At 32.6% G+C, this 24430-nt stretch overlaps 2 protein-coding genes across 2 annotated transcripts; both read left to right on the forward strand.

Moving 5' to 3' along the window:
- The first annotated feature begins 6571 nt into the window (after positions 1-6571).
- On the forward strand, positions 6572-14125 carry LOC108204133 (uncharacterized). The gene is made up of 9 exons (XM_017373455.2): positions 6572-6778; positions 7171-7251; positions 7674-7794; positions 7903-7997; positions 10592-10663; positions 12028-12264; positions 12849-12957; positions 13067-13253; positions 13788-14125. The coding sequence occupies exons 1-9, from the start codon at positions 6755-6757 to the stop codon at positions 13879-13881; spliced, it is 1020 nt and encodes a 339-aa protein (XP_017228944.1). The 5' UTR covers positions 6572-6754; the 3' UTR covers positions 13882-14125.
- Positions 14126-22740: 8615 nt separating this feature from the next.
- On the forward strand, positions 22741-24393 carry LOC108219786 (transcription factor bHLH139). The gene is made up of 4 exons (XM_017393303.2): positions 22741-23192; positions 23275-23520; positions 23648-23779; positions 23882-24393. Exons 1-4 carry the CDS (start codon positions 22791-22793, stop codon positions 23948-23950), a joined length of 849 nt encoding a protein of 282 aa, XP_017248792.1. The 5' UTR covers positions 22741-22790; the 3' UTR covers positions 23951-24393.
- Positions 24394-24430: the final 37 nt, after the last annotated feature.

Consider the following 24430-nt stretch of genomic DNA (forward strand, 5'->3'; position numbering starts at 1 on the left):
TTAACATGCCTGTCTTCATACCCAAGATGAGACAAATAAGCGATGTTGAAATTGACGATGGTACATCTATAGATCCTTGCTCTGTGTTCACCATCTTTTCCAAAAACTCCGTTTGAGCTATCGACCACAAATGCAATTCCCGAAAGGCTTTATCTATGAATCCAAACCACTCTCACAAAAGGAGAGAAAAATCACACACTCTCACCAGGGAGAGAAATCAAACTATAATCAAAACAAACTAAAACAATTAGATCTGCACCACGACGCTTAGGAGATAATCGATCCACTCACAAATCCAAAAAAGCCTTTGGAAGCGAATAAGAACGAAAATCGAAAGTTTCGGTGATATAGATCTAAGAAAACTTTCCCCGAAGATGGAGATTTATTAAGAAACTCAATGAAAAAGCAAGAACAATCAAAAACTAGCAATCAAACGAAAAGATTTGGGGCTTTCCACCGGAAACCGATGGAAGCCCCGTCGGAGATGAAAAGAGGAGGCGCTATGTAGAAATGGAATGAGCATCATTATAGCTAAAATAGTTACAATGAAATCAATGAAGGATGAAAATTTTAAAACATTTTCTCTAAAATCATTAGGGTACAAGATTCATTTCATTCTACCTTCATTTCATTTCATCTAAATAAACACAATCTTAGATTTTTATTATTTTGGAAATGTCATTTTGAATATTTTCTAATTCTTTTTTATGTTGAAAATTATTTATGTAGCATTTTCCGTGCATGCACGATTTATAACATATTCTAGTATATGTCATTATAAATTTAAAAAGTTATGAAATAATTTTATTTTGTTTTTTTGTAATTTATTAATGACTTGTTTCGATTAAAAATTTGAAACTCAGATCAATAACATATTGACAAAAAAAGGGGGTTATAATAAACAGCAAAGTATAATTTGATTTTGATCAAACAAGTTATCCGGCATCTATACTATACTATAAAAAGCCAACATAGGTTTAATTTGTAGTCGTACAAAATTTTGGTTAGCTTTTTTTGGTTTAGTCATGTTTTATTGATTTACCCATTTTACCCCTACTAAAAATATAAAGAATACAACTAACAATCAATCTCTTATTTTCCAAACCTTAGTTGGTAATTCAAATATTAGTTTTACAAACAACAGCAAAGAATATCACGGGATCCAAGCATCAGTCTCCCTCTCCATCACACATACACTCAGCATTCGCCTTTTGTCTCTGTCTCCACCGTGCATAGTAGTTTCACATAAAATCCAATAAAAAGTGGCAAAGAAATAGCTCAAAGAGATAAACTTAATAGTTTTTTGAGTTTTAATTGTTGTTTTTTGAGTTTTAATACTTTATTATTCTTAATATAATTCTTTTTAACTTTAATTTATTATACAACAAATATTTTTTTTCCATACGTATGAAGATATATACGAAATATGAAAAATCTGATTTAAAATTAATTGAACAATATATTAACACATATTAATAACAGAAAAATATTCATAAATAGATAATAAATTGTAAAAGTTAAATTTTTATGAGAAAATATAATTAGTTGGTTAATAATTTAAATTCAATTTATTAATACTAAAATACTAATAAAATGATATTAAAATTTAAATTTATAAATAATTAATTACGACCTATATACCCGCCCGTGCTTTGCACGGGTTAAAGGCTAGTAATAATTAACATGTAGAAGGATAATCAAATCTATACTGAAATACGAAAATAAGTATCGCAATCTATGGCCTTGCAACGTACGCAGAGGCTCTCGAGTCCTGATCCTTCTCCACGGAGCTGTCACATTATTTTCCTTTATGGTACTCATAAGCGTAAGAATAGCAGCCATATGTTATCTCCACACATCTTAACTCAAGACAGAGACAGAAATGGTCAACGAGTGGCAGTAGTCGTATACAATCAGTTCACTGTATAGTGGAGTGTACATGTAAATTATAAATGGATATACTCGCACGTACAAATGGCATACAATTACATGGACCGGAGGCCATAGATTGATAGATCACGGGTTGTTGCCTGTTGGAGTTGGACCGGACTTCTTCTGTTCACCTTTTACGATTTTAATTATTATTTTAAGTGTGAAATTTTATAATATCTTTTAAAATGATCTTATATGGTTTTATGAAATTAAGTTATAAGCTAGAATTTGATTTTAACTTATATATATTTGACTTTTTAGGCCTGCCAGATGAGCACTATATTTTGTATAATAAGTTTATAGTAGTATACTCCCTCCCTCTTAGGCTTTTAATATATAAATCTCTTTTTATTTTTGACTATTTAAATTGATTATATTTTGGCCGAAATTTATAGATATTATATAACTAAAAAATATTAAAAAAATATCATCAAATGGTAAATCAAGTCTATTTAAAAATTAATCAATTTGATTTTTGAAAAAGTAAAATCAATTTATAAATTGAGACGAATGGAGTATCTGGTAAGATTTATGGTATTCCATTAGTCTATCATTAATTTGTTTGATTAATTTAATTTTTTAATCTTGAAGAAATTAATAGCATCTACTCGATTGATACTACATCATACATGGTGTGGCCATGTAATGTAGAGGACTTCTTTGCTCAGTCAGACACGGCACGCTACGCGCTGTTTAACTCACTGCGTCGACACGTGTCTCAAATTCATGTATGAGTTCACGACAAGGAGTCAAGGACTCCCAGTTATTCGATACAAGCGAATACAAAAATATCTTATAAGCTATCCTCGGCTGCTTTGCATAACCATGTTCTGCCATTTGGAGTTTTTCCGAACCCTTGTGTTAGGGGTGAGCAAAAAACCGAATAAATCCGAAACCGAAACCGAAACCGCCAAAAACCGCTAGAATCCGAACCGTATAAAACCGAACCGAACCCGAAACCGAAAATTTTAAAACCGAACCCGAAACCGATTATGCGGTTCCGGTTATAGCTAGGAACCGATCCGAAAAAAACCGAACCGATCCGATTTTTAAAATAATTATAATATTTATATAATATTTTATATTTATAATATTTATAGTATTATTTATATTTTAAAAATACAAACTTATATATATATCTACTAGAAATCTAGAGTTTCTGGGATTAAATAGGACTTGGGTCTGTGCTAGTAGTTTGGGCTCTTGATATGCTGCTTGCCTGCTTCTGTTTCTTCTTGTTTGCTATTTTATTTTTTAGTTGCTTCTTTTTTTGCACGTAAATTCTCTTTCTTTGCTAGTGATCCTAATGCTTTTTATTTTATTTCTCTGCTAGTCCTTTACTCCAGAAAGAGACTTCCTTCAACTCCATCCTGAGTCTCCTGACTAAACATACACATTTTAAATAGCATTTGATGAGGTTTACAATACACTAGCAAGACTTCTGGATTTGTTTATTGCCTGTAACTTGATTTAGTGCTAGTGCTGGTTCACAGAATGTTCTACCTAGTAGGCAACATGCAATAGCGTGACTGAACTAAATTTGTATTAATACCTATGTAGACTTATGAATTTTTATGTTTTCTATGTTTAAACTTCGGATGGATGCATAATTTTAAGTTAAGTTTAATTATTTATGTATAATTTTTCTTTTTTTCTTTCATGCGGTTTTATAACCGAAACGAACCGATAGAAACCGAATCCGAGGTTTTGGAACCGAAACCGAAATCGAGGATGAGGTTGCGGTTGAGGTTTTTGATTTTTAAAACCGAGGGCATGCGGTTCCGGTTGCGGTTTTATCCAAAAACCGCACCGAACCCGCATCCGCTCTACCCTACCTTGTGTGGTTGTGTGTACGTTTAGCTGTTTTCGAATTTCGGAAAATTATTGGAATTTTTTCCGTAATCTTGTCAGCTTGCACGCTACTTAAACCAAAAGATTGAGTTCTTTAATTATAGTTTATTAAAAATGAAACAACTTATCTATTGAAAGACCAAAAGAAATAATCTCTTCATACATTTTACTGAGCAGGTGAATAAAAATAGTCCTAATGGAAGTCACGATATTATAAATACTTTAGTCGTAATATATTTCAGAATAAACGAGAGTCGATCGGGACACCAACGGGTTCTACAACTTCAGATATTTAGTCGTTCTGGATTATGCGAACTGGTTTGATATATGGATTGGAGCGAGATCAGATAAGAAAGATCAACGCGACACTGGTACGAGAAACTTCTGGTATATTCCAGAAAGCGAGTTTAGAGATGTGTACAAGAAGTGTTGTTCTGACCTCATGCCTTGCATAATCACTTTGCTAAGAGTATTAGAAATGATCACTCACTTGACTTTAGGGATGAGGAAAACCGAACCGATAACCGGAACCGAAACCGAAACCACAAAAAACCGGATGAAATCGCACCACCAAAAACCGAACCAATTAATAACCGAACCGAATAAAAACCGAACCATTAATATGGTTGCGGTTTGGTTTTAAATTTTTTAAAACCGAATACAAACCGAACCGAACCAAATAAAATTAATTATATATGTATTTTAAATTATGTATATCAATATTTTAATTTAATTTTATAGACTATCATATAATTGTCCAATAAACTATATTCTGCTTTACTTCTTCTTTATTCTGCTTTACTTCGCCAATATTTAAGTTTATATGCTACAACAGAAGGCGGCAACTAACTGGCAAGTGCTGTCCAGTGCACAGGTTACTTCAATAACCATTAGTAATTTATTTGAGATACTTATGAGGGTGTGGTGTTGCCATAGCTCATGCATATATTATTTTATATATTTATATTATGAAAAATTATATCGTTATTTATATATTCATATCGCATTTTGATAAATATATCAAAAAAATTATATATTTGGTTTTGAAACCGAAACCGCACCATTTAAAACCGAAACCGAATTTGAAAAACCGAACCGCACCATTTATATGTGGTTTGGTTTTGGTTTTTGATTTTACAAACTGAATTAATATGGTTACGGTGCGGTTTTTGCTCAAAACCACACCGAACCGCACCATGCTCATCCCTACTTGACTTGGTTAATTTTCTTCTCCTCGAATCCCCGCGTGGAAAACCACTGAATTTATCTATGCATAAATAACTGCATCACAATTTCACAATTCTAACTCAAGTGATCTTCGGTTGACGTTATTGATTGAAGTGATCGCTTGCATATACATATATACTTCTTCGGCAGTTCAGTTTTTTTTTAAATGATATGATTAATCAAACAGAAGATGAGTAAAAGTTAACGATATGAAAGATTGGTTGACTTTGGATCTTTGATCAGTCTCTATTTTTCTACCGTCACAACCACTGAATTTATGCGTTCTATTTTGGTTATAGAATTTATATTACAAACTCTTTTTGCCTGTGCTTCGTACACGGAAATTCTCTATGCTCTATCCAATATTTTTTTAAAAATTGTGACTGATTGTCAATGATGAGAAGAAATTATATTAATCAAAGATAGAAGGTTTTAGTGGTGCGGTTTCATTCGGTTTTTTATGGTTTTGATTTCGGTTTCGATTTTTGGTTCGGTTTTGCTCATTTCTAGTAATCATCATCACTTTCGTAGCTGTCAACATTATATTTTTAATGATCATTATAATTATCATGGTTAAATTAAACCTGTAAGCCATTGTGTAAAAATTTGTCGAACATGCAAGACATTATGCTCGCAGAGGATTGACTATATTTGAAATGCTATATTATTAACGAAATATATATTTTTATAAGGTAACAGATGATGTAGTATTTCACTGCAGATCTTTATGGGTTCAACAAATATAATCGATATTAAGAGGGTGATTATAATTATTGAAGGGTTTTATACAGTTGGAGCAGTGTTCTAAAAGTCCGCGATTAATCGGGATTAGTCGCTGATTAATCGCTGTTCGGTCGGCCATCGTCTCGATTAAACGTTAATCGGTGAAAAATTCGTTTTTCCTGAAAAATCGGTCAAAGAATTAATTGGTAAAAAGACGGTAAAATCCGCAAAAGTCGATAAAATTATGTTAAATTTAAAAATCAAAGAAAAAATATTTAATATTTAAAATTTAATTTTGAGACACATTGGACTATTTATGGGATGAACTAACCTGAATATGTAAAAAAGGGATATTTTGTAGATAAAATCATTGATTTTTTAATTTATAAAATTATATGATGATTATAAATCTATTATAAATATATTTATATTTGTCTAGTTTAAAAAATAATACTAAATTGATTTTGATTAATGATCCAACTAATCAGTCCGATTAATCCCCAATTATTCGATTAATCGCTGGACGATACTTTCACCGACGAAGTTCGATTCCTACTTTTTACGACACTAAGTAGGAGCAGTAAAATCTATACACATTATTTATCTACAAATTTTAATTCGATATGACATATAGATTTCTTATTAAAGAATTTATATGATTAGAAATGCTCTTAACACTTGGGAAGACGTGTCAAAAAATCAACACAAATTAATATAAATTGAAATGAGACAAAGTGATAATTTATATATTGTATAATTGAGGTGAAAAACCAACCCTAAAAAAGAAATAAAATAAGAAATAGAGATTAGAAATAGAGCAATAACTCGGGAACGATCTAACACAATCGAGAGACAGAGAGACAGTGTGACAGAGAGAGAGAGAGCGAAAGAGAGAAACAAGGTTGAAGACTGAAGTGAGCGTCTTCACTTCCTAAACCCTAAATTATACATACATATATACATACAATCATCTTGAATCTATAATTCTAAACCACAATTTCTTTCAGTTGATGCTACATCAATGGTGGTCTGCAAATGCCGCAAGGTAGATCACTCACCAACTTTTACATATTCTATGCTTCGATTAAATTCAGATCAGATCGCCACATATTTATTTATTCTTCTATGGTCAATTGAATAGTTTTTAGATTTACAATTTAGAAAAAGATTTATTTAGAGTGTTACTATTTTGCAAAATGTAGCAGTTTTTAGCTAATTAGTGAAGATGAGATGTTGAAGTTGATAATTTTGAGTGTGATTAGTTGTTATGTTAGTGAAGTTTCGAAGAATGAGAGATTTCAATTGTGAGGTTAGTAAATTTTATCTTATGGGATAGGGGGATAGGTTATCGTGTGCTGTAATTTACTTGAATTGTAACTATAATGTGCACATTATATGTGAAATTAAGATCGTAATTGTTTGTTATTTGTGTTTCAGGCGACTAAGCTATACTGTTTTGTGCACAATGTTCCTGTTTGTGGGGAATGTGTATGTTTCCCGGAGCACCATATATGCGTGGTACATTTACATTGTCAGCATCATTGAAAATTAATATGCCTGTAGTAATGAGATATGTTAATCAAGTGAAAATTATATATATTCTTTGTTGTGCGTGTATAGGAGTATGAGGAGTTCTGACATGTTCCGGCTTAACAGCTCTGGCTCAAGTCCTTGCTCCTATCACCACCTTTTTAATCTAAAAAGAAACCAGACACTGTATTAACAAAAAATGCGAACTGGTTTGCCATGCCAAATTTTGATATTAGACTTCAATTTTAATTTACTGTAAACATCTCTAAGAAAATGATTATTAGCTTCTTACATGAGTAGATCAAATGCATTTTTCTTAACTACTCTGGATACATATTAGCTGATGTTATGCTTCTCAGGAATATAGGTGTCAAGATTGTATTACTTACATGTCAAAATTTGGTATATAGATCCGCACTTATTCCGAATGGGTAATAGATGGAGAGTATGATTGGCCTCCTAAGTGCTGCAAGTGTCATGCTGTGCTTGAAGAAGGGACTAATGGGCAAACCACCCGACTTGGTTGCCTACGTATGTGATCTAAACTCTAAAGAAATGGCCCATGCAAGTGCTGTGCTTATATAACATTGTATTTTCGAGTCATGCAAATTAATGTATCCTTTTTGTTGATCAATTTAGATGTAATGCATACAAGCTGTTTGGCTACACATATTAAAGATTTTCCTCCTCACACTGCTCCAGCTGGATATGTGTGTCCAGATTGTTCAACTACGGTGAGGTCCTCTTACGCCAGTTGTATTGTTCTCATTGGAGTTAGGAATTTAATAGTTGTGTAGGGAAGTATGTAAGTGCACATATATTGATTTTCTTAAATTTTGTCAAGTATGCAAATTTAGTGTTTAAAAAATTACAATTAAGTAGTAGAGAACTATGTGTGGTCTAGTTGTTTTATATCCGACCTTGGATTAATATAGAGAGAACAATGTAATTAAAGTGAAAACTGAACTACTGAAGACTTCTAGACTTGTACTTGGTTACAAATGGCAAGTAAAATTTATGATCTATAGTCATGTGGTGTTTTGTTTATGTTAAAAGCCATTTTATTCAATACTTGTCACATAACATATCTCACAACTTTTAGTGAAAAGAGCATAAAGTAGTAATTAGAGTTTCTCATAGTCTGTACCTATTTTTCTTTTCTAAAATGCCTTGATATGCTTTATGAAAGCCAAAAATTATAAATAATCACAAACAATGTATCATTGATATGTAATATATTCGATGAAAAGTGTATATAATCTAAAACCGGAATGGAAGAAGGTAATAAGTAGTAGACTTTGAGAGTGATAATCAAGTAAGTAGAAACCTACTAGTTATGCTTTTGATCAGATAAATAAATTATATCCACCAAGTACCTAAACTCGTCTATATAGGAAAGTTGTCTGCATTATGACACATGATATTATAGTGGAATTGTTTATGTGCTGAGTATGGGATCTAAAAATATTTTTTGATTTGGGTTTGTATATATATATATATATATATATATATATATATATATATATATAGACAAAAGTTATTTGGAGTACTATAAATATTTGGAGTCTTGGAGTCCAAATCTAGGCCCTCCATTTGAAAGTGATCCAATGGATGAGAATTTAATTGTTTTTTTTTTAAAATCAATTTTTAAAAGATCTGTGTGTATTGTACGTGCGTGTAGCGCGGGTCTTTTGGCCGTTTCAACAGGATGAGGGTTTTACGGTAGTCAGGCGGTAATCTTGTCCTGCATTCTACTAACTGCCATTTTACTATATCCTTTCTCCATGTCGTTCATGTTGGTTGTGCTTCGTTAAATTCGTGGATTCGCAGGACGTTAATGTGATGTCTAATCCTAATCCAGAAACCAGTAAGTACTGCATATAAACTGTTGTCTTGCTTACATGGCTGTATATGAAATGCTCCATGTTCGTTTGTTGTTCAATTTCTTTAATTGATTGTTTGCACGAACAGGTGTGTTAGACATGTCTGCAAGACAGATGGAACTGCGTCCATCTATACAACATAAAAACCTATGCGGTAACTGCAAGACAACTACACGGCACAAGTTCGCCAAAAATCAAGACTAAACGCAACTTTCACATATTAAAAAATTAAATTTGCAGTATGCAGTCCAAATAAGAAGCATCTCCGCTGAACAAGTGTTTACGCATCACACAATATATCAAATCAGCAGGACGCAAACAAGTAGTACTTTTACGCTTACAAACTGCAGTACTATAGATTCCACACACCACATATACAATGCCCCACTCTGTTTCAGACCCCAATTCAAAAGCTCCCCACACCAATAAAAAACGCGGTACTCGAACACCAAATTTCACAAGTGGCAAAACCATCTTTGGCATCCCATTCTACAAATTGGAGTACCACTTTTACTTGACCATAACGATATAGACAGCCCAATCTCCAATTTTAGGACAGAAAATAAGGTCAGTTTATAGCATAGATACAAGGAAACGGGTACGCTGCCACGAACCGCGATCTAGATCGTTCGTACCCGATACGGTCGGAAACGCGAACGGAAACGTTCAGGGTCGCGACCCAGATCGCCGGAAGTGACGACCCGCAAGAAAACACTTCATTCTTGTTTTGAACAATAGATCCATGTCTATGTCATATGATAAGTAATTTATTTTATCAATAAATGTGTACTTTTATTTGTTATTCAATATCTTTTTCTTTATAAAAAATTATAAATGTATAAATTACCAACTAAAATTGTATATTATAATGGAATTTATATATATGATTATAGAATTCTTTTTAAAAGGACCAATCGTACCCATACGTTCCATCGTACCTATACGTTCCATCGTACCAGATTCACTAAAACTAATGTTCCACGTACCCGATTTCGTTCCCCGTTTCGAATCGAACCCAGTCCTATGTAACTATGGTTTATAGATTCAAATTAACACATCTGTATCTGCAGTATTTTATTAGTTTTAATCTCAGCCACAGGATCTTTATAAAATCCAATGGTAGATCTTAGGGACTCCAAAATGTCAATAAATCTAGCACCCCATAGATCTCCACTCAATATATATATATATATATATATATATATATGCTAATATTAAAATGTTTTCAAAGTGAATATGTGCTATTGTATGAAATCCTGAAACAGTTGGGAGTGTCCAACAAAACAGTGGATTATTGCAATATATAGCGAAGACACTATCAGATTATTTTGACATTTATATTGTGATAAATACGCAATTTGAAAGTTTTGAGTAGAATGAGCAACTGCTATTATGTTTATAGACTTCTAAACTTTTCTGGCTAAAGTTTTGTTTTTCTGTTGCAGATATGGCCTCCTAAAATGGTTAAAGATTCAGGGTCCCGTCTTCACTCCAAGCTAAAAGAAGCTATCTTGCAGGTATCTAAAGATACTGAAAATGAGTGCTTTAAGAATCTTTGCCATCACTCTTTTGTTTATTTTGGAATAGCATGATCAACTTTTTATTGCTGGCACTGTCTGAAAGTCCTTACTTTATCTTGTTATACTTTGTGTCTTGCTCTCAAGTTGTCAGATACTTCTGGGAATGGGATGCATTATGTCTTCAATTTTCCACCAGTTTTTCTGTCACTAGTCTTATCTCTTATGTAAATCTGGATAATGGTTTGAACTCTTAAACCCAAAGTGCCTGTAATTGAAGTCTACATTCCTTAGGGCTACTAATAACTAATGTTCCTTTGGGATGAGGGTTGTTCATCTATAAAGATGAAAATCAATAGTTTAATTGTCTTGCACTGTCCTAATATCTACTGAGTGAGATAAGCAGCTACTTTTACTAAAGATATCAGTTTCTCATCTTTGATATGGTTGAAATACTGGTGCAAATTAATCAAATATACATATATCTCTAAGAAAAATATCTGTGCCTTGATATTGAATCGCTATCTTGTATTTGTCGAATTTAACTTATATTATTAATAAAAGGTTCAAGTGAAATATTAGAAATATCATCTAAATTAATTTTGCGATGGACTTACAGTTAGAGATACATCATAAAGAACCTCTTACATTTTCTTATTATTTACAATATCACTTAAGAAACATATGAATTCTTCATAACAGCCACCGTCACACAAGCTATCATCTTCTTTTCTCCTTCCTTTCGTCCACATATTGGATTATTTTGCAGATCTTGATTTTGTTTCAAGACTTTTACCTATTATTGGCCAGACCATAATTTTTTCTCGGCATCATCAATTGGTGTAGGATTTTTAATATCTCGGTATTCAAAACCCGTCTATGGTGCCTTCTCTTCTTTCTAGCTCTTCCTACATATAGTTTGTCAGAGTTGGCAAACTGAATTGAACCGCCAAAATTTGAGTCAAAGTTGACCTGTGATGGCCTGATGGGGATGAGTGACCTGCTTCACATGTCCTAGCATGATCCACGAACAATGTAACACTGAACTCGACTCTGCTGTTGTTTTGAATGCTTTACTTGGTTATTTTTTCTGTATCCTTGTTTTTAAGTAGTTAGTTATAAGTTAAAGCTATACTATGAATTCGCAAGAGTCAAGACACTCAAAGCTTCGAATTACTCAAACCAGTCCTTTTCTTGCACATAAGAACCCATATTTTAGTATGTTATCTATTTATGCGAGTTTGTTCCTTGCATTTCTTTTTTAGTGAAATAAATTAAAGGTGTTTGTTAATAAAAGCATCACTTGCATGGTTGTTTATTGTGGAACACATGTGACATAATGTCCTAAATTTTCTCCTTTGTAGGCTGGCAACGAGAAAAAGTTGCTTGGAAACCATCCAATTTCAGTTTCAGCAGTAGATTCGAGGGATACTCCCCCTGCATTTGCTTCTGATCCATTGATTCATGTATCTGGTAGTGGAGGCATGCTAAGCGGTTCTACTAAACCTTCAAGTATTGGTATTGAGGAGATAGATAATTCTAGTGCAGGAAACCCGTCTTCATCCAATAACGAGTCCAATTTCTTGAAAAGTTCAAGTCCTGTAAGTACACTTTTGCTTTGATCTTTTTCACTAAAGTGCTGCATGTCGAGCGAATTTCATACTAATATGCATTATTACACTAAAAGTAGGCATTTACTGTTGTTTCTGCCATAAAATGCCGCCCTGCACCTTGTAGTGAGTAAGTAATCTGTCGGTAGGCAAGTATATTTGCTATATCATGTATCCAAATATAAAGATATCCGCCACAGAATATTACAATATTTCTAATATTGTTTATAATCAGAGTAGAATATGCAGAAGGTATCTATGAGGATAATAATAAACTTGGAAGCTCAAAATTCTTATGTTAATTTTGAGGAGCATAAGGTGAGGTCTGTGTACATCTCACCGTCTCCAAACCTTGTTTACAGTGCAGCAGTGCTGACATACTGATTGTAATATTTTGCTTTCTGTTTAATAAACTTGGATTGTATTTTTAAATGAGAAGAGTCAATTTTGAATTCTGAACAAAAATCTATTTGTTCAATAGGAGCACATGGTGTGTTATTCTTCATCAAAGTTTCACTGACATGTGGAATATCATGTATCTTCTTTATTATAATGTTAAATGTTAAACTACGCAGCCTGGTGCTACCACAAGGAAAAGTGCATTACAAGCTGAAAGACAGAACTCTGAACTGTCGTACTATGCTGACGATGAAGATGCAAATCGGAGAAAGTATACTCGAAGAGGTGAGCACCTTTTTTTTGGCTATGCATTTTTTCTTTACCTAATCTATTGACTGTAGTTGATAATCATTTTTATACTTCTATTTAAAAATAACAATGATCTCATTTGTAGGATCATTCCGTAACAAGTTTCTTAGATTGCTGCTGCCCTTTTGGTCAAGTGCATTACCAACTTTGCCTGTCACTGCACCGTCACGGAAAGACACTTCACATTCAGATGAAGTCCAAGAAGGTCGTACACGGCACCATAGAACTTCAAGGATGCATCCAAGGAAAATTCTTCTGATTATTGCAATTATGTAATGTCCTCTAATCTACTTATAGGTCTATATGATGTTATTGTATGTGGGGTGTGTAATGTGTGATATATAAATCTATATATCTTAAATGGTTACAAAGCTTTTGTTGGTCCTCTGATATAGCTTATGGAGATGCTTTGTCGCAGCACTAGATAGTAAAACTTGATTCCTTTACCCATCAAAATACATGAACTAATAAAAATCAAGATCTTCACATTTAGTACTGGAGGCAGAAAGATTGCTTTATTTGCAGTTGAGAAGAAAAGGGAAGAGTTGCATGCAACTACTGACAGTTTGGCTTAAGCTATGTGAATATGTATTCTTTGGCCTCCAGTACTAATTTAGTGCTTAAATCCCTTTCCGTGAATCATGTAACTAGTGGATACTAGATTTACTCAGACACTGACAAATGAGCCAATGATCATGAAACAATTTTTACCGAAAGCTGCATTATATGTGATTCTCTCATTGTTTCCCGCTTGGATGTTTCATATGGTGCTACTCTTATCTAAGGTATCCTATAATTGTATTCAGGGCATGTATGGCAACAATGGGTATTCTCTATTACAGACTTGCTCAAGGTGGTTTTGGTGAGGAGTTGCCTGAAGAAGAACCTCAGCAGCAATAGCAATTTCTAAATCGAATATCAAAGATTCTACAGTGCCTTTCGCAACCTTTTAAATCATTTGTGGTGCTTAAGTTCCGTTTGACCTTAACCTATGTGACCTTGTATAATTCATTATATGAACATACACTTGGATGATAGATAAAGGTTACAAACTCTTTCATGAGGGGCTGGCTCCCTCTTTGCCTGTGTCATATTCTTTTGTTTTTGTAATCGTTTCTTTAAAATTTAAGAATTTTTTCCTTTATTGTAATTGTAAATTTCAGTGTTGTTCTCTAAAGCCAGGAGGGCCTTGTCCACCTTTTTGTTGTCAAAATGAGTGATTGTTGATCAATTATATTCAGGAGATTATAGTTGATGTTAATACTATTCGTTATTATTATTTTCTAAATATCTTCCCTTGTGTTGCTTCTTACAATGAAATGAAAAGGCTGAGCCGCTAATGCCATGCGCTCTCTTACTGCAACAAATTTTGCCGATGCTTTGCTCTCAGGTATATTTGGCTATTTCCTTGATCATTCAGGTGTCCGTGTTTGATGTAGTATTCCAGAAAAACCTCAAATATAATGTGGCTGTCTAACTAAAATTAAAAATGTTATTTATTGTTTATTTTTAAGTTATTAAAAATTTTTGGATACTGTAATTTAATAGTTATTTCAGTTTTTGTACAGTTCTGTAATTAAACAAGTAGAGTATTATTTGAGTAGAAAATAGAATAAAAAGAATTTTAAAAAAAGGGTTAATTTTTTAAAAGTGATTCAGATTTTTATGCGTTTTCATTGAAAGAAAAACCCTGCTTCTTAAACGAACAGGAACTAGTAGGTAGTATACTACCAAACAGTTAATCGAACCAATTATTAGAGCAGCGTGTTAAATGTTTGTTATGATGTTTATAAAATACAATGATATAATAACATTAAGATCGTATTACATAGGACTTTCTTGCACGACCAATATATCGGTGCATGCTATGGATTGAAAATTAACTTGTTAATATGTGAAAAGTGAAATTGACAATCTTAGTCATGTTCTGTCGACACATGTTTATGAACACGATATAAGTTAGCTGGAACTTAAGTTAGAGACATTCTCAGCTGAATTCGAATAATTGATAATATTTTTTATATTTTATTTGTAAAATTGAATAATTTTTTTATTTAGATCCCGACTAAAATTGATCACAAAAAAAAAATAGAATAACTGTGTTGTATTTTAACACCAGATTATTATGTTTTCTGATCCCGGCACGTTCCTGATCCCAGCAGCAGTTTGATTATTTTAGAAGAACAACTCCATTGACTAGAATGTACTATTTAACATTATCGTGAAACTGGGAGGCCGTTATAATGTATAAAAGATTCCCCTCTTGAATCATACTATCTGATAATAGAGGAGGATTTTCTGTTAAGATCTTTAATTTTATTATTTCTAAGTTGGCAATCGAATGTTTATAAAAGTATGAGCTATTGATATGCATGGGCTGGAATTATCTATTCATATTGCAAACTGCATAAAACCCAATTGATAATCGTAATGATGGTTGACAATGATCATGGGTTTGACACGTATTAAATCTCCTCAATTTTGCTGCATCTATATCTACTCGTACTAGGCCATAAAATGTTCCGGGCGATACCAGATACCAGTCTATTCAAGTATCAGATCATATTATTTTTAGTTTGTCCAGATTTGGATCCGGGATATTTGAGATCTGGATCTGAACCGAATATGATATAGTATCGCATTTTTAATATTTTAACCGGGTAGTTTATGATCCATCGAATATGAGCCGGATATGATCCACTAACATTAAATATCATTATTATTTCAATAATTCAAATAATTATCATTTAGTCTAAGTAAACATACTATTATAAATATAATAATTTTAAATTAAAACTTATAATTATATGTTGGTACATATCATTTATTAAATATATATATTACACGGGTTTAATTTTTCCGCCAAATTTGGATCGTTTCCAAAACGGATACGAGACATATATCATATTTTCGAGTCGGATATTGACCAAGATACCGGATAGTCCGTAGTAACTTATACAAATAAAATTGATACCTACCTCTCCGCTTCCCAGGCCTCTCGGATTTTCTATGCTTCAAATCTTGATATTGGATTCTGAAATCTGCAACTTTTGTTATTTTATCAATATTCATTTATTCATTAAAATAAAGTAGAGAAAATCTTAATTATATCGATTTTTTTATTATCATTAGTTTACTATATTTTAATTTATCACGAATCCATACTATACATGATAACACTAAAAATTGTCACGAACTCCTTTTCTTATTGGGATGGAATCCGAGATGTTTGTGGAATTGTGATGAAAATGGAGGATTTATGCAAAATAACACCGGAAGAGGGTTGAAACCTCGCAGGATGTCTCTGGTAAGAAAATAAGACATGAAAATAATGTTGTATTTGGTTCAAGGGAATGAAATTAAATGAAATGACTAAAAATAAATTGAATAGTAAAGGTAAGAGGAGCGTTTTTTTTAAAATAGTTGAGTGAATGCAAAATTTTACGAAGAGATTTGAGAAAAAAAAACGAGTATAAGTTGGAATGGAGAAGGATTCCTAATTACCCGGGGGAATGTGATCTCCAGAAGGTCAAAATAGTAGATAATTGGTCTGTGTAAATTATAATTATGGAAGTTCTTGGAGTTTTAGACGAGATGATTTAGATTAAGGATTGGATTATGATCAGGGATGTTTTAGACGAGATGATTTAGATTAAGGATTGGATAATAATCTAGGATGATGTGAATTTTTGAGTTTGCATAAGTAAGGTAAGTACTTTTGACTTACTTTTATTTTCTGAAAATATATTTTGATTCTGCAAATTTCAAATTTTTGTTATAAGATATAAAAATCTTGTTTAGATTTTTTCTATTTTTTAACGTAGGAACCCGCAGCCGCTACCCTTTGAGTGCGCACTGGGTAACCCACGAGCTCACGCAATAGCCTGCAAACTATGTGAACAATGTAAACCGCACTTAAGCGACAAACTTTGATCCAGAAGGCATAATCACAAATTCTCCTCCCTTCGAGAATCGAAGCTGTGACCAAGAGGATACAAGTCCTCTCTTTAACCAGTTAAACCAATCCTTGTGGGCTGTTTCGAAGTTTACAATATATAAGACATGAGAATTTTTGAAGACTCAGTCTCTACGTTTCGACCCTAATTTACGCTATAGTTCTAGAACTAGTCCTAGATACCCTTAGTAGGCGCACAAGTGTCCAATTTTAGATACCTATTAAAAGCGTGTTATTATTGAACTTTAGATCCTGGTCACTGGAAAAGTGTGACCAAAAAATAAGAATAAGATGCTGGTCACTAGCAAAGTGTGTCTGTAGAGCAAGACTGTGATTTTTATAAGATTTTCATTTTGTTTTATTATGTTCTGTTTAAATTCTGAAATTTTTTTAAAATATTAATTGTGGGTTGGATTTGCTTTTAAAAGTGTTTTGAAAATTATTATTGTTTTTAAGAATAACATTTTATCAAAAACACCCACCGATTTCGAGATTAATTTTGAGTCAAATTGTTACTTGCTGAGCAGTGTAGCTCATCCTTTTTTAATTTTCAGATTTGATTTAAGAGCGAGTTTATGTGTATTTGATTAGAGTTAGAGGATATTAGATTCAGAGATGTTTGACACATGGATTATAGATTGTTAGTTGCGTCTTCGTAATACTTATTTTTGAAACAGAATTTTAGATTAATAATATGAATTTAATATTAATATTCTAAAAAGTTGGGATGTCAAAATGCATTACCACAATTCGTAAGGATAATTGGTGGCGTTAAGAGCCATCGCCAAAAGATCTTTACTATTTTATTTTAGATAGTAATTGTTTCATCCCATTCTTCTCTCTTGCCCCCTCTTCGTAGAATATGTGTATGTCTTTCGATATTTATCGATGTATTTGATAATTTTTTGTTGTGTTATCATTTAGTGATAAGATTTTAGGGTGTTGTTTTTTATTCACATCTCCTTATCCAACCTTTCTTCCATTTTACATCAGAAATCATAAAAATTAGTCATCTTTGTTTTCTGGGTAAGCTGTCATTTTGGTCGGCTATAAGATAAGTATAGAGCTTGTCTAAATTTGAAGAGTTTCCAAAAAGTTTGTCGTGTTTCAAATGATTTTAGGTGATAAGACCTTCTCCAATGCATGCCGGAGTGGTGTCTTGGAGAATGGGAAAAAGATCCGTGTAGTGAATCATGCGCTGGAGCGGAGAGTTGGCTGATAAGACCTTCTCCAATGCATGCCGGAGTGGTGTCTTGGAGAATGGGAAAAAGATCCGTGTAGTGAATCATGCGCTGGAGCGGAGAGTTGGCTAGGGTGGAGCCCAACTTGGTGGCTGTGGTCAACTCCAGGGTTTGATGTTTACTTTTTTGTTTCTAGCTTGACGTGGCCTTCTTTATTGCTTAAGTAATTTGTATACTCCTGCACTACATATTCTTATCTGACTGCATGCTACTTTTTCTTTCTGAATGTGTAACGTTAATATCAACGTTAATATGAACGTTGATAACTTTTTTAACGTTAAAAAAAAAATCACTATAAATACCAAATTCACTCATTGTATTTTTTCCACACTTTCTTCCCTTCTAAACATTCTGCCTATATTTTTTTTTACCTACAAAAAAATGAATCCAAACAATTATTCATCCTCAAACCCACAAAATTTCCACTCACAAAATCCCAACCCGCAAAATTCTCAATATCCATATTCGTTTTCAAATTCTTATTTTCCATACGTCCAAAATCCAAATATTGATATTTCCCTATTTTCAACTCCACAAAATTTAGGTTACAATCCTCATACACCTAATTCTCAATTTCCATTTCAAAATCCATATTTTACAAATATTATCGATCTTAATGATGATGTTAACGAAATCGAAGATGTACGTTCTCAGTGGAAATGGAAGGAAGATAAACTCTTAATTCTTAATCAGTGTATGGTTGAATGTGTCAACTGATCCTATAATTGGTGCTGATAAAAAAAGTGAAGCATTTTAGGATCGAATTCGTCAATATTGTGAAGAAAGTGACCCAGAACTTATCAAAAGAGGAGCTATAGCTAGAAAAAAAGATGACAACGAATAAACGAAGGGGCTCAACGATATGGGTCATGTTACGAACAAGCTGAAGGAAGAGCAGGAAGTGGTTCGAATCTGGACAACATAATTGAAGCAGCTCGTGATCTCCACAAAACTAGATATAAAAAGAAGTCGAATTTTGAATTGCATTGGAGCGAGTTTCGAAGACAGCCTAAGTGGAGAACTCCAACGTCAAGTTATGAAAGTGGAAAGAGAACCAAATTAAGTGACTTCGGGGAGTATTCAACTTCGCTGAATGATGAAAGACGTGAGAATGTTGCGGAATCTCCTGTCCGTCCTAAAGGTAGAAATGCTGTTAAGAAGGGAAAGGGAAAGGCAAAGGCAAAAGCAACAAAAAAATTTGGAGGATGAGTATGAATCGTTGAAAGCAGATACGACGAGAAAATTAAATCTTTTAATGTTATTCAACAGAAGGATATAGATACACGTATCTTGATGGCCGACGCAACTATAATGAATGATGACCAACAGGAGATTCACGCTAAAATGCTTGCCGAAATGAAATCAAGAATGATGTAGATTTCTGTTGATCATTTTGATGGTGATCTCCTAACCTTGTAGCGTATAGTGTCTGTCAAGTTGTTAACAAAATTCTTAATCTCGTATAGAGAACTTTACGAGGTTGATTTAGATGATATTAAGCTAATGCTATACAGAGGAAGGATTTGTGCAGTGATCTTATGAAAATTGATATGCATTGTCATATTGAATCTTTTGTTTAGGCATCAGTAAAAAAATAAAACTAGTGCAGATGCTTAATATATTAGAGGAGTTTTACATCAATGTTCATGCATGAGAAAGTTTTGCGGGCTAAATGCAGCATCATGGGATATAAAGTGTCATGGACATGTTCTAGTGCATATTTTGGGGAAAATTGAAGCATAAAATATGTAGAAATAAATTATCTATTTAAGAAAAATATGAAAATTCGTATTTCTTTTCAAGTTCATGCAAACAAACCCTAGATAAACAATAATTCAAGAAAAATTTATTTTCAAGAAATATGAAATGTGTTTATCTGGGTGTGTTTAGGTGAAATTGAAAAAAGTACACATTTCCATATTTTTAATAAATAAATAAATTACTTATTTCCGAGAAATAAGATAAGACAAATAAGGTTTTAGAAAAAACAAATAGATAACATTAACTGTAATTTATAAAGGAAAAGCGAGTTGGAGCTATAAAATATAAGAATTACAAAATTTGGACCGCAAACTATGACAAAAAAAAGGTATACGTGTGTTTGGGTCAAAATTAACGATTACACAATGTAATTAACTATACCTTCAATTATCATTTTAACTTTATCATGTTATTTCAATTATATATTTATTATTAAAAAAATTTTAAAAAATTAGAAATATAAATTTTAGTTTAGGAAAAAGTTAAATTAATAAATAAAATATTTTTTTCTACCACTCTAAATGACGTCCAGAAAGTTAAATAACAGCCAAAACGATGAAAATATCAGAGTAAGAAAAAAAAAAAGTGCACATGTGCAGAGCAATTTTAATTATATGAGCCATGAGGTCGTCGTAATACTTGACCCAATAAAGTTTGGTTGGTACTACAGGAATCAGACAACCTGGTTTTGGATTCTTCCACAGATGAGTAAAATCTAGCATGACACGGTTTTTTTAATAAAAAAAATCTTACAAAATTAATATTTTATTAACCAATAATTGAATCTAATACTTGAAGGATAATCCCTTGTCTATCTCTCTGGAAGGAATTAAGGTATTACTTCGACAGTTATATACGGTTGCAAAGATGTTTAAGATTGTAATGCAATGATTTTTTTGTAGCATCAACGCTTTCGTATATGGTATATGAGTTGTATTAAAATTAAAAGAGTTAAGTTCAATGGAGACCACATTTTTTCTGGAGACCCGGAGACCACCTATGTTCTGCAAGTAAAATATTTCATAAAAACATTACAAAACGTATAGTTTTGCAAATTATGTTCTATGAAATCATTATTTTATTTAAAATCTTGAATATCATATAAGTCTTACATGTAGAACATTACAAAATGTTTTATTTTATGAAATATGTTTAGTTTGCAGAACATATGTTCAACTTGCAGAACATATGTTATCTGCTTATTAAACATAGATGATTTTCAACTATTTTAATGAATAGATGATATTTGTAGAACATATGTTACAAAATAATGTATTTTATAGTGTTTTGATTGCAGAACATACGTGGTCTTCGAGGTCTCCGATGAAATAGCGGTCTCCATAGAACTTTCCTCTAAAATTGTAATAGTCAAATATGAGATTTGTTCTATTTAATAAAAATTATTCTCTAATCAAAATACATTTATAAGCCGTTTTATACATTCCATTTCAAATGATCGATTCTGAATCACAAAATTTGAGTTGTCATTTAAAATTTTCATATTTATACTAATATTTTAATGTCTTGATTTCAAATAAAATCCAAATCCACATTTTTAAACAGGTTATTTGATCAAATTCGGAATTTGAAATGAAATTCAAGTTCGCAAACATGTCATTAAAAATATCTACAGACATTTAGATAATAATTTGAATGTTTGGATTTCAAATGAAATCCAAATCCACATTTTCAAACAGATTATTTGATCAAATTCGGAATTTGAAATGAAATTTAAATTGCCAAACATGTCGTTAAAAATATCTACAGACATTTAGATAATAATTTTAATTACAAAAATGTATAAGACGAATTCATAAAATCTCTTACAAACATCATGAAAATAATAATAAACGAAACAAGAAGAACATAACTTGATATATAAGAAGATTATATATATTGTAAATTTAGTAAAGAATATTATATCTAATAATAAATTATTATTAAAAGCGTGTGTATAAATATTTCATAAAGAGAAAAAGAAATATATTGTCATAAATACTGTATTTTTCGATTCACAAGAATACATACAAAATTATTTTTCAATATAATTATGTGCTGTCTTCATGATCCATGATAGTAAATCACTGTATAATATTTTTAAATAAATTTTTATTGATATGGATTTAAATTACAAATAAACTTTTTTAAGTTATGAATACTTTTGGTCACGTATATCAGAAAAAAACTGCATATGTATACATTATCAGCAGAGGTGATCTTCATCTGATATCAAATTATTAGAAATGGCAGATTAACATTATCCTCTCCAAGTCTCAAGGAAAAATGGCGTTATTTTATCTCAATGATTCCTTAACTTCATTCCCTTTGAGCTGTACTTTTGTCCCATTCTCGTATAATTAAACATACCTTGCTACAACAAACGTGTCCTTTTACAATATATCAGGTCTTTTTACAACAAAAATTTTAATTTAAATATGTCACACGGAAAAATTCTTTTATTTTTGCTCAAATAGTAAAAACAGAAAAATGTCAAAATTTCCGACATGCATCGTAAATAAAAAAGAAACCACAAGTTTAACCTGTTGGGGCCCTCAAAATTCATAATTAGTTATAATATATCTAATTTAGGACGAAACTCAGTCACAAATAACTATCGACGGAATCTGTTATGAAACGTCCGTCACAAATTTCGGAGAAAACTTTGACTTACCACATTTTCGTCATAAATAGACATATCTTTTGTAGTGTCTGCATATCCGTATTGTCATGGATAAGAATTTTTGAACCCTCGACATCCCGTCGTATCACTTGACAAGTATAAATATCTTTATCTAGGTTTTCTTCTTTGTTCAAACAAGCTTAACATTCACAGACAAAAAAGAAAATCACAAATGGAGTCCTATGAGTCCATTCTAGGATCAGAATGGAGTGCTTTGAATGCCATGCACTCCACTGAAGAATCCGATTTCATGGCGCAGTTACTTAATTACTGCTCCATTCCAAATGACTTGCATAATTCTGGATCTCAGAACACTGATGTTCATCATTTTCCAGGAGGTACCAATTTTTATCACCTGACTTCAGACCATGGCAGCTGCTATGCAGGCAATTTTGATCACATCTTGGCAACATATGATGATTTCATTCTCTGCAATGAGGAAGTGATAGAAGAGAACAAATCGCGTGTTCAGCTCGAACAAGAAGATCAAGTGCCGGAGTCTGAATCAAACAAGGATGCTGTATTCAGAAATCCATTGCAAAAATCTAAGAAAAGAACTACCAACTCGAGAGAGGTAAGTATAGAGAGTAGAAGTTGATGTATTCTTTTTCTTTATGTTTTCTGCAGTTTTCGTATTTGACATTTCTAAAACTTAGGTTCAGAAGAACAAGAGAAATGTTAAGGCCAAGAAGAAACAGAAGCATACAAAGACTAGCTGCACAAACAAGGAGCAAAATGGTTCAAGCAGCTGCAGCTCAGAAAATGACTCCATTGCTTCACATGAACTGAATGGAGTTGCATTGAATTCTTCAGAATCAAAAGAAGCTAGAACAATCAATTCAAATGGTCAACCGCGCGCTGTTAGGGGATCAGCAACTGATCCACAAAGCCTGTATGCAAGGGTAAGTAGTTCAGCTGTCAGACGAATACTTTACCTTCTTTTCTGCAGCATCCGGTGCTTTCCCATTGTGTTTGAAGCAATGTAGCCGCGTCCATGTTCATGTACTGAATATAATATGCATTTTGCAGAAACGTAGAGAGAGGATAAACGAGAGATTGAGGACCTTGCAGAACCTTGTTCCTAATGGAACAAAGGTCGACATCAGTACAATGCTTGAAGATGCCGTTGAGTATGTGAAGTTCTTGCAACTCCAAATCCAAGTAAGTAAAAGATAAAGAGACCATACACGGTCCAGTAGAAACACTAGATATATTTCCAGAAATGATCATGAAACTCATCATGTTATATCCATGTGTTTGCAGCTCTTGAGCTCTGATGATAAGTGGATGTATGCACCTATCGCGTACAATGGAACTGATGTCAGGACTTGATACAAACATCTATCTTTATTGTATCGATAATTTCTTTCCGCAGAGTGTTTATTCTTGTTAGTACTTACACAGAAATGGCCTTTGTTGCATATTTTTACCTTGCTAAAACGGCTGTATCCTAATAACAGTCCCCAGTAACCTCTGTTCCCAGTCCCCAGACTTGTATACCATATTAGATCTGTTTCCATACATGTATCCGATAGTGAGTTTACATGGATGGACAAAAAGAAGGAACTTTCTCGATTTGCACTACTATCTGCTCATTCATCTGAAGCTCGACCGAGCACGAGCAGTTGTGCCTTCGACAAGTTTTAGTTGGCTGCCATGTATTCAAGTGCGAGCAAAAAGAAAAATCTGTTGATAATGAGCAAAAGAAACGTTCGCCTACTCTCCACAGTAATACTAAACTCTATTAGGTTGTTAGGTACCAAGAGTGCAGCAAAACAGGCATTTAGCTAACCAAGCTCAAGTCAAGCCACT

This window comes from Daucus carota, chromosome 1, assembly GCF_001625215.2.
Source record: "Daucus carota subsp. sativus chromosome 1, DH1 v3.0, whole genome shotgun sequence".
Classification (NCBI taxonomy): Eukaryota; Viridiplantae; Streptophyta; class Magnoliopsida; order Apiales; family Apiaceae; genus Daucus; species Daucus carota.